The 11224-nt window shown below is 41.5% G+C and overlaps 1 protein-coding gene across 1 annotated transcript; it reads right to left on the bottom strand.

Moving 5' to 3' along the window:
- Positions 1–676: 676 nt before the first annotated feature.
- LOC122548842 (melanocortin receptor 5-like) lies at positions 677–10630 on the bottom strand. The gene is made up of 3 exons (XM_043687690.2): positions 10464–10630; positions 6249–6417; positions 677–5627 (listed from the first exon to the last, which is right to left on the bottom strand). The coding sequence occupies exon 3, from the start codon at positions 5539–5541 to the stop codon at positions 4564–4566; it is 978 nt and encodes a 325-aa protein (XP_043543625.1). The 5' UTR covers positions 5542–5627; positions 6249–6417; positions 10464–10630; the 3' UTR covers positions 677–4563.
- Between the last annotated feature and the right edge of the window lie 594 nt (positions 10631–11224).

Here is an 11224-nt window from a genome sequence, read left to right as displayed (position 1 = left end):
GAAGGTGAATTTGTGATGGGTATGGAAGGATCCCTTGGGGCCTTGGAGGGAAGTGAGGGGGGAGATGTGGGTGCAAGTTTTGCATTTCTTGCGGTTGTAGGGGAAGGTGCCAGGAGTGGAGACTGGGTTGGTGGGGGGTGTGGACCTGACGAAGGAATCGCGGAGGGAGTGGTCTTTCAGGAATGCTGATAGGGGAGGGGAGGGAAATATATCCTTGGTGGTGGGGTCTGTTTGGAGGTGGCTGAAATTACGAAGGATGATACGATGTATCTGGAGGTTGGTGGGGTGGTGGATGAGGACCAGTGGGGTTCTGTCCTGGTGGCGATTGGAGGGGCGGGGTTCAAGGGCGGAGGAGCAGGAAGTGGAGGAGATGCGGTGGAGAGCATCGCCAACCACGTCTGAGGGGAAAGTGTGGTCTTTGAAGAAGGAGGCCATCTGGGTTGTTCGGTATTGGAATTGGTCCTCCTGAGAGCAGATCCCGCTCCTCTCCCCTCTCCGGCCTATCATCCTCACCTTAACCTCCTTCCACCTATCGCATTCCCAATGCCCCTCCCCCAAGTCCCTCCTCCCTACCTTTTATCTTAGCCTGCTTGGCACACCTTCCTCATTCCTGAAGAAGGGCTTATGCCCGAAACATCGATTCTCTTGCTCCTTGGATGCTGCCTGACCTGCTGCGCTTTTCCAGCAACACATTTTTCAGCTCGGATGTGGAAAGGATGTTTCTTCTTGTGGGAAAACCTAGAACGAAGGATCATAGTTTAAAAAAATAAGGGTCATCCATTTAAGATAAAGGTGAGGAAAATAATAGTTCTCAGAGTGGATTGTGAGTCTTTGGAATTCCCTTCCTGAAAAGGCAGTGCATACAAAATCTTTAACTATTTTTAAGGCAGAAGTAGATAGATTCTTGATTATCAAGGGCTTGAAAGATTATTGTGGAAATGCAGGAATGCAGAGTTGTGGTTAAAATCAGATCAGACATGATCTTATTGAATGGTGGAACAGGTTGAAGGACCAAATGGCCTACTCTTTTCCTTGTTTATATATTGATATGGTGTACTAACAAATACCTTTCCTTCAATCAGTATCACTACAATATATTAGCCATTATCAGCCAATACTGTCATCTGCTTCTGGTGATCTTAATCCTCGGGTCTTAAAAGAAGCAACTTATAAGATGCAGAGCATTAATTTTCCAAAATTTGTTATGGGAAAGCAGTGGTGTAGTGGTAAGCTCACTAGACTAGCAGCCCAGAATCCCAAGCTAATGTTCTGGGGATGTCAATTCGAACCCTTTACTTCAGATGATGAAATTGGAATTCAACAAAAAAATGGTGATGAGTATGTAAGGATTAATGATAGTTGTAAAAGCCCATCTAGTTCACTAAGGTCCTCTAGGGAAGTAGATTGGCCGCTCCTACCTGATCTAGTCTCCATGTGATACTGAATCCACCGACAATGTGGATGAACTCTTAAAATAGGAATGGGCAATAAAAGCTGGCCTTGCCAGTGATACCAGATCCCACGACTGATCTAAAAAAAATTGATAGTTTTTTTTAGATTAGATTCCCTACAGCGTGGAAACAGGCCCTTTGGCCCAACAAGTCCACACCAATCCTCCAAAGAGCAACCCACCCAGACCCTCTGACTAATGCACCTAACACTATGGGTAACTTAACATGGCCTATTCACCTGACCTGCACATCTTTGGACTGTGGGAGGAAACCAGAGAACTTGGAGGAAACCCACACAGACACGGGGAGAATGTGCAAACACCACACAGACAGTTGCCTAAGGCTGGAATTGAACCTGGGACCCTGGCGCTGTGAGGCAGCAGTGCTAACCACTAAGCCACCGTGCCGCCCTCAAAAAGGTACCATTAAATTTGGTAGTAATTAATAATCTCTCTATTCAAAAAAGTAGGAAGTTGAAAACATGAATCCATAGGCCAGTTAGCTTGATGTCTGTCATGAGGAAGGTGTAAAAATCAATTCTTATTAAGGTTGTTGCTTGGGACTTGGAAAACCCAAGGTAATTAGGAAAAGACAACATTGTTTTGGGAAAAGAAAATCTTATTTAACTGATATATTAGAATTCTTTTAAGGAGTAATGTGCACTATGGATAAACAGAAACCCGTTGATGTGCTGTATTTGGGTTTTCAGTAGGCATTGGACAAGGTTCTACATAGAAGGTTCTTGCGCACAGTAGGATTTCATAGAGTAGTGGGCAACATACCAGCATGGACAGAATATTGGCTGGCTGGCAGAAAACAGAAAGTACAGATAAATCAGTCTTTGTTCAGATTGGTAGCATGTGATGGATGCAATCCCACAGGGATCTGTGCTGGACTTCCAACATTTTAAAATTTATATTAATGATTTCGAAGAGGAATTGAAAGCATAACGGCTAAGTTTGCAGACTACAGGAAGATAGATGGAAAAGTGTGTTGTGAAGGTGACACAACAAGGATGCAGAATAATATGTAATTGAGGGAGTGGGCAGGTGGAATATCATGGGGGAAAATGCAAGTTGTTTTGGCAAGAAGAATAAAAAGTAGATATTACTGCAATGGAAAACAACTGTAGAATTCTGAGGTGTGACAGGATCTAGGTGTTCTAGTTCATGTCAGAAAAAATGAATACACAGGTACAGCATGTAATCAGAAGGCAAAGGGGATGTAAATCTTTCTCATAAGAGAAATTGAACATAAAAGTAAAGATGTCATGTTTCAGTTACACAGGGCATCGGTGTGACCATATCTTGAATACAGTGCATAATTTTTGTCCCCTTATTTAAGGAAGAATATAAAAGCATTGGAGGCAGTGCAGAGAAACTTTACAACATTGATACCTGGACTGAACAGATTGTCTTATAAGGAAATATTGGACAGACTGGGCTTATTTACACTGGAGTTTAGGGAGTGAGGGATGATTTGATTGAAGTTCATAAGGTTGTGAAAGGTGGCTGTGGAAAGGAAGTTTACTTTTGTGGGTGAGTCCAAAACGAGGGGACACTGTCTGAAAATTAGGAACAGCTCTTTAAGGACAGAGATGAGCTTCTTTTTTCCCTTTCAGACAGCTATGCAACTTTGGAACTGTCCTTCTCAGAAGGTAATGAAGATGGAGTCACAAAACATCTTGAAAGTGAAGGGAGTTTGATTCTTGTTGGACAAGGGAATTAAAGGTTAAAGGGGATAAATGGGAATGTGGTACTTGGATCACAGATAATTCCGTTGAGATCTTATTGATTGGCAGAGCAGGCTTGCGGGACTGAGTTACCTTCCTTCTCAACCTTTTTTGATCATGTGATTTAATTAATATTGCCTCCTCTTTTTGACTTGAATAAACCACCATTTTATCGACTGACCCAACTGGAATTTCTTCAGCCTAAATTGAAGCCTGTAATAATTCTGTTCCTGCAGCCTGTATGTTAAAATCAGTCATTCAGCCTCATATGCTCATGCTAGCCCTTGGAAAGAGCTCTCAAATTAAGCCCACTGCTCTGTGGTTTCCCATAGCCCTGGCTACAAAGTATTTATCCAATTGAATTTGAAAGTTACTACGTCTTAGCACAACCTTTTAGATATTGCATTCCTGATTTTTACAAATCATTGCATCAAAAATATTTCTTTGCATCTCTCTCTGATCCTTTTGTTAACTCTTAAATTTGTTTCCTCTGTGCCTTGTTATGAAATTGAAGATGTGTACTGTGCTTTTAAGAGAGAGGAAATGCTGTTTTGCACCCAGAGCTTCCAAGCACTTGTCATATGACTAACTAGCAGTCTGGAAAATTGAAAATATGTAACATTCGGCTGTGAAATAGATACCTGAGTTGATTGCTGTTTTGACAACAATTCAAATTTAATCAATAAGTTTAAATTATGCCCCAGGATACTAGCAGTAAAAGAAAGAAGATGACACAGAGAGATATTCAGCCAGAAGATGACAGACACTGACGATAACAGCTGCTGTATGGTTTTGAAATTAAATTAATGTAATTTTAATAAGTATTTATTGGAACAGCATATTGGAGGCAGATAATAAGCAGTTAAGAGAAAGAGGGGCTTAGAGTTGTGAATAGTTGTTATTTAATATTCACTGTTAAAGTTAAGGAATAAATTAATACTATTTTCTTTAAATAGTGGGATTTGGGAGTTCTCTGTAACTTGTACTTTAACAGATTACAAGGTGAGGTGAGCTTTTCTGGGTGTTTGGTTAAATTAACAGAAGGGTTCACTGCTGTGTTGTAACAGCCTTAACTGTTCAGCCTTTTTCTCTCCACCAAGTCTATTAAAACTCCTTCCTAATTCAGAACAACTTTATTCATTTTCCTTTTCTCTATTTTAAGGAGATTATACTTCTTCTTCCTTTTATTCATAGGTTGCTCCAACATCAAGGAAAACCATTCCTTAAATAACGAGAAAGAAATCTGGGAGCTGCCATTGACCTGTGAAAGAATTTTGTTTGATGTTACTCTGAAATGACTAACTGGTGACCAGATTTTAATCATTCACGTTTCACAAAGTGGGGAGGTTTGAAAGGGAGCTGTCTTCACTTGCTGCAGGCTTATTTGTCAGAAAGTCCAACACAAGCCGCCCTCAAATTGTAGCAACAAATTATCTCCATGAACGTCTTCCGCATTTCCTGGCTACGGAAGGCATAGATTAGAGGGTCAATGATTGAGTTACACATGATGAGGATCAAATACAAATTGAAGTGTGACATGAAACACACACAGTACAGATTTCTGGGACAAGAGATCATGAGGATGAGGTGCAGGAAGAATGGAGCCCAGCAAATGATAAAAATACCAAGCAGGATTGTTAACGTGATAGCCCCCTTCATACTTGCTCTCTGGTGGATTGAGTTGTAGCCGGTCAAAGCAGCAATTCGCTTTGCATGCGAGCGAGCCAAGAGAAACATGTGGCTGTATAGGGAGGCCATGAGGACCAACATAATGAAGAACATGGTGACCAGACATATGACGACGGGTGGGCTCTCAGAGTAGATGATGAAGATAATACCACAGCCAGTACAGAACAACCAGATACCTGCAATAATAAAAGCAGCTCGTTTTACTGTCATGATGTGATGGTAACGCAAAGCGTAGAATATGGTGACGTACCTATCAACAGCTATGGCCACGAGGCTACACATGGATGCCACAACAGAAATGCAGATCAGCGAATCAAAGACATTGTCCACCTGTTTGGCCAAGTTATCTTCAACAATCAAATGCCTGTTGTTAACTAAGGTGATTACAATGGTCTCCCATGCATTGGACACACTTACCAGCATGTCAGCAACAGCCAGGCTGCAGATAAACAAATACATTGGAGAATGGAGGTTCTTATTCTTAATAATTGCAGCAATGACCAAAATATTTTCCAGTAGACTCATAATGCCTAGGGTTAGAAATATCTCAATGGCTACACTGACTTGTTCACATAAAGCAGATGTTCTTTTCATCTTATGCATTGTATCATCAGCAGGAGTGAGGTTCTGCAGCCATCGCACATGTGAGTGTAGCTCTGTTACATTCATGTTTCACATACACGCTGAATCGTCCTTTGTTTGTTTCAGTATAAGATGCTCATTGAGAAAGGTGCAAACTCCATGTCTAGTCTTCCCTAAGTGAGAAAAAACAAAGGTAAGTTGAGAACTATGAGGTTCTGGTTGAAATTTTACTTTGCTGTAACTGATAAGTCTCCATCTGCCCAGAGCAAGTATAGAATGAAATGTATTGCATCAACAGAGCACCTTTCTGATCTCCAGGTATCTCAAAGTACTTTACATAAAATCAAGTATTTTTGAGAAGTGTAATGACTATTGTGATGTAGAAAATGTACATGGCACACACAAAAGTGACCACAACCAGTTCAGTTGTTTCTGGTGATGTTGGCTAAAGGATATGCATTAACTAGGACACCAGTGATAATCACTGCTCTTCTTCACATTAGTATATTTTGCCTATCCATCTGAAAGGGCAGGCAGTGCCTGATGTAATATCTCACTCAAAGCAAAGACAAAAAGAACAATCCCCACCATTAATCCGGCTTTTATGTACAAAATAAACTTGGAAGTGGGGTTGTGCAACAAATTACTGATGGGCAATGCAATGCATTCAGAACCAGTAGTTAGTCAAATATAGCCAACTATCATCCTTTATTAACTATGTGCTTGAATTGAGTTCTCTGTGTGGTCAGGGTATGATCTCACCCTCCATCAAGCTGGTTCCTGAACCAACGTACCTCTCTGCCTTACTCCTGGATACTTGGGCTTCATGCATTTACAAGACCACCTCTATCTGAGCCTCTGAGATACACAGACTGCCAATTTCTGAGCTGGTATCTGGCGAGTGCTAATGGATGTCCTCCTCCACTTTTTCTGCTACTGTCAGGTTTCTGACTTGTGACAGACCTGGAAAAATAGAGAGTGGGGCAAGAGTTAGCACTCAATGATCAGAGGAAGAAGAGGGACAGAGCAGTTGCAAAAAAACTCATTGCTTCACAAAGACTGAACGATGGCATTGTGCTAATGTGTTAAATGAAACAAGTAAGGACCATCATACCAATGTGAGAGATTAAATTCTTTTGGTTTCACCTAACCTGCACATCTTTGGATTGTAGGAAGAAACCAGAGCGCCTGGAGGAAGACCCATGCAGACACAGAAGAATGTGCAAACTTCACACAGAGTCACCCAAGGCTGGAATGAGACCCAGGTCCCTGGTGCTGTGCAGTAATAGTGTTGACTGCTGAGCCACTGTGCTGACCAAATGACTTAAATAGCTTCCTTCACTATGGTGCCATGATGAGTTCATTCATCCATTTTGCAGGCCCTAACCCTCATTCAAACAAGCTGAGAAACCTCTCACCTTTTGGATAACTGCAGAAGTTGAGACTCCTGCATTCCTGGCCTTTGAGTCCCTGACCCTGTTTCAGTAACAGTCATATACACAGGTCCGATACCGCAGGCCAAATCAATGACCATATCCTAAGAGGTGTGACCACTTCCTGGAACAAAATGGCCTCGTAACATCCCCCCTTACCGATGACATAAGCGCATATAAGATTTTTAGGGGCCTTCATAGGGTGACTACAGAGGGGTAGTTTCCCATGAGAGAGAGTAGGAAAATCTGGGGCCAGAGGGCATACTCTCAAAGTAAGAGGTTAACTATTTAAGACAGAGGTGATGAGGAACGTCTTCTCTCAGAGGCTAGTGAATTTGTGGAATTCTTGACCACAGAGTAATGTAGGGACCAAGTCATTAAGAATGTTCAAGGTTAAGGTAGTCAAATCTTTAACCCAGTGACAGAGTCAAGGGTTATGGGGAAAAGAAGGGAAGATGGAGTTGGGGGTTATCAGATCAGCCATGATATAATTGAATGGCAGAGTTGACTCAATGGGCCAAATGGCCTGTGTCTGCTCCAACATCTGCTGGCCTTATGGTGCTGCAGCGTTTATGTCTTGGCCTCCAGCCCATTGACTCTGGAAGGCGTGTGCCCAGGATGACATTAGCATCCAGAATCTCCCACTTCCGGCAATCGCAGCAAATCATCTAGCACTCTGAAAGCTAGTGCTTCCAAATAAACCTGTTGGACTATAAGACCTGGTGTTGTGTGATTTTTAACTTTATCATCTAAACTGCCATCATTATTTTTGTGTGTTAACAAATTAATAATTTTAACCAGATAATAATGAAAAAATGCTACACTTCCCATAAAGATTAGAACCAACAGTAATCTTTATCAATACTAATAAAGTGCTCACAATTTTGAACAGCTATGCACAGTTAAAAGCTTAAAGATTTCCCTTTTTTAATATCAGTAATACAGTATACACAAAGTGCCTAACAGCATTTAATCACGAATCATTGGGTTCATGAACTACTACCTTGTGATGTCACTATGAATGTTTTTCACAATCAGACACTCTCCAGATTTCAGAGGATATTTCCTCATGTGAGGCAATCCAGAGGTCCTAGTTTTAGGATGAAGGGTAATGGATTTAAAACAGGGATGAGGAGAAATTACTTCTCTCAAAGAAGTTGTCAATCTGTGGAATTCATTACCCCAGGGTAAGATGGATGCTGGAACATTGAATAAATTTAAGAAGGCGATACAAAGATTTTCAATTCGCAATGGCGTAAAGAATAATGGGGTAAACAGGCAGGAAAATGGAGTTCAAGCTGAGATGAAATCAGCCATGATCGTGTGAAATAGCAGAGGGTCTAAACTGCCTACTCCTGCTCCTAGTTCTTATGCTCGTGAGAGATATAGGGGGGCAGCCTCGTGCATAAATTACCAAAGGTTAGTGCGCACGTACAGCAAGTAATCAGAAAGATAATAGAATGTTATGTTTTATTGTGAGAGGAAATAACTGCAAGATTAGAGAGGTTATGGTTCAGGTAGATAGGGCTTTGATAAAACCACATCTGGTGGACTGTGTACAGTACTGGCCACCGTATCTATTGGATTTCTTTCTCCATTGGAAGCTGTTCAGAGAAGATTGACTAGACTAACATGCAGATTGTCTTATGGGAAAAAGCTGGACAGGCTAGATCCGTAGCCTCTGGAATTTAAAAGAGTTAGAGGTGACTTAAATGAAACATATAAAATCAAAAATGGACTTGACCTGGTGGATATCAAAAATATAGTTCCTCATGTGAGAAAATTCAGAACTGGGTGTCAGAGTTTAATAATAAGAGGTCACCCACTTAAGTTGTTGTTGTTGTGTCACCATAGTCTTACCAGACAATAGGGGCTGCTCTCTCATTAGAGAGAAGCAACTGGTGGTGATTTAACCTGAGGGCCTCCAGACCGCAGGCGAGGGAAGAGGTTGAAAAGGAAAGTGCTCTTTTAAGACAGAGAGCATGAAACAACTATTTTCTCTCAGATGGTTCTGAGTCTTCGGAATTCCATTCCCTAAAAGGCAGTGGGTGCAGAATCTTTGAATATTGTTAAGGTTGAAATCGATTGACTCTTGATTGCCAAGGGGATAACAGGTAACTGGGCTATGCAGGAATGTAGAGTTGAGGTTAAAATCAGGTCAGCCGTCATCTTATTGAATGGGGGAGCAGGCCTGAAGCGCAGAGTGACCTACTCTAGCTCCTTGTTTGCATGTATTCCTCTGTCTCCTCAATAATTGTTGTCCTGTAACATGAGAACGATGAAATGATCTCTACTTGTCCAGATGGGTACAATATCAACAATACTCAAACCTAATTAGGGCAAAGCACTAGGACACTGACCCCGGCACAATCAGCAATCAGTCCACCTGCATCAATATTCATTCCCTTCACCATCGCAGTACTGTCGAAGACGTCTTTATTAAGCCTCCTTCAACAACACCTTCCAAACACATAAGAGCAAGGACATGGGAATACCACCAGCTGAAAGTTCCCCTTCAAGCCATTCACCATCCTAACTTGGAAATATATTGCTATTCCTTCACTGTCACTAGATCAAAATCCTGGAATTCCATGACCAGCAGCACCGTGCTCAAGATGAAGCAGAAGCTCAAGATGACAGCTCACCACCAACCTGAGCTACAAATCTTCTCAAAACTTAAGTTCACCACCACTCCTGAAGGGCAGCTAGCGATGAGCAATAATCGCTGGCTGAGCCAGAGACAACCACATCCCATGAATTTTTTTTTCAAAGAGGAACACTGGGAGAGGGTTTCCTCGCAATGCCCCTGTTTGTTCAACTGCTCAGCTTTAATTTGGATGGCAAAATTCATTTCCCCTTAAGAGGTGGTGGCTGCCTTTAAATAGCACCAGTGGATGGTAGGCTGGCAGAAGAGAAATAGTAAGCCCCACAGCTGACACATCAAGCTGGACTGGATCAGGCATCGCACCAGTTTCATTCTTGCTGTTCTCTCATACAAACAGTCATGAGTTTGACCTGTTGAATTTCTCCCCACTCAGAGAATAAATCTTCTCTCTTGGTATAGTGCTTGCCTGTGGAAATTCAGACCTAAAGTTCCCAAATGCATTTCACCAACAGGTAATGCCTAACACCATGGATGAGAGTGCACAGAATCATCCCCACTTGCAAAGATAGAAGTGAATAGGAGAGCTGCAGATTTTGCAGCAATCCACCTGAACAGCATCAGCAAGTTTAAGCCTTTGAAAAGCTAGCTTTCGGGTATTGCATCTATTTGCTGCTTTTGGAAGTTATTATTTCATGTCAGTTCTGTCAAGCTTTTCTCTCCTGTTACCATTTGCTGCTTATAAAATAAATACTTTTAAGTTCTGATCCTGTGGCCCACTCACATTATCTTTTCTGTCTGACCTGTTGCAATTTTGCATTATTTCTGCATTTTAATTATCATCAACATTTGATTAAAGCATTCGAATTTCAAGGCTTTAGCCTGTGCATCTTTTTTTCTGTCACAGCAACGATGTAGATGCATATTAAAAAAAAAGTTGGTGAGCACTCAAAGCAATTCTAAAAGTTACTTACTGATTGGTGATTTTTTTTTTGCTATCAGTTGCCGTTGCCTCTCTGTATTGTTTTCCTCTTCATTGCCTAGTTTACAGTTTGCAGGCTGTTGGGTTGTGGCGAAGCAAATTCCTCCAGGTGCAGTTAGACACAAGCGGTGTTGAAGCTGCAACTTGCTTTTCTGCAGGCTTTCAGACTACAATAATTTACATCCCCTCTCTGTCAGCATAAGCCAGCATCTGAACAGCAGGACACTTGTTCAGCCTCAGATACTTACCCGTTGACAATACTCACATCTTTTGGTAACTGCAGGGCCATCTTCTGGCATTAGAAATACTCGAAGCTGCGATAATTAGCTCAGACAAGAATTGACTCGTCAGCCATATACCCATCTTAAAATATGCAATAAAAATTAATCATTTTCTTTCAAAACATTAGTTTTATTCTGTGAAAGAAATTCAGAGGAAGCAACCAAATAAATCTAATCTGAGAGCATTTAAAAAATTTTCTTTATTCATTCACAGGATGAGGGTGTTGCTGACTAAGCCAGTATTTATTGCCTTTCCTTATTTGCCCAGAAGGCAGCTAAGAGTCAACCACATTGCTGTGGCTCTGGAGTCACATGTAGGCCAGGCCAGCTAAGGATGGCAGCTTTGTTCCCTAAAGGACATTAGTGAACCAGATGGGTTTTTCCTGACAATCAGCAATGGACTCATGGTCATCATTAGACCCTTAATTTCAAATATTTATTGAATTCAAATTCCACCATCTGCTGTGGCAGG

This window comes from Chiloscyllium plagiosum, unplaced genomic scaffold, assembly GCF_037043375.1.
Source record: "Chiloscyllium plagiosum isolate Xiang-an unplaced genomic scaffold, Cpla_swu_hap1 HiC_scaffold_4, whole genome shotgun sequence".
Lineage (NCBI taxonomy): Eukaryota > Metazoa > Chordata > Chondrichthyes > Orectolobiformes > Hemiscylliidae > Chiloscyllium > Chiloscyllium plagiosum.
Note: the sequence above shows the minus strand (reverse complement) of the source record. Positions and strands in the feature narration are given on the sequence as shown.

Coding starts and splice junctions, on each gene's coding strand:
- LOC122548842 (XM_043687690.2), bottom strand. CDS start 5,541: ATGAATGTAACAGAGCTACACTCACATGTGCGATGGCTGCAGAACCTC.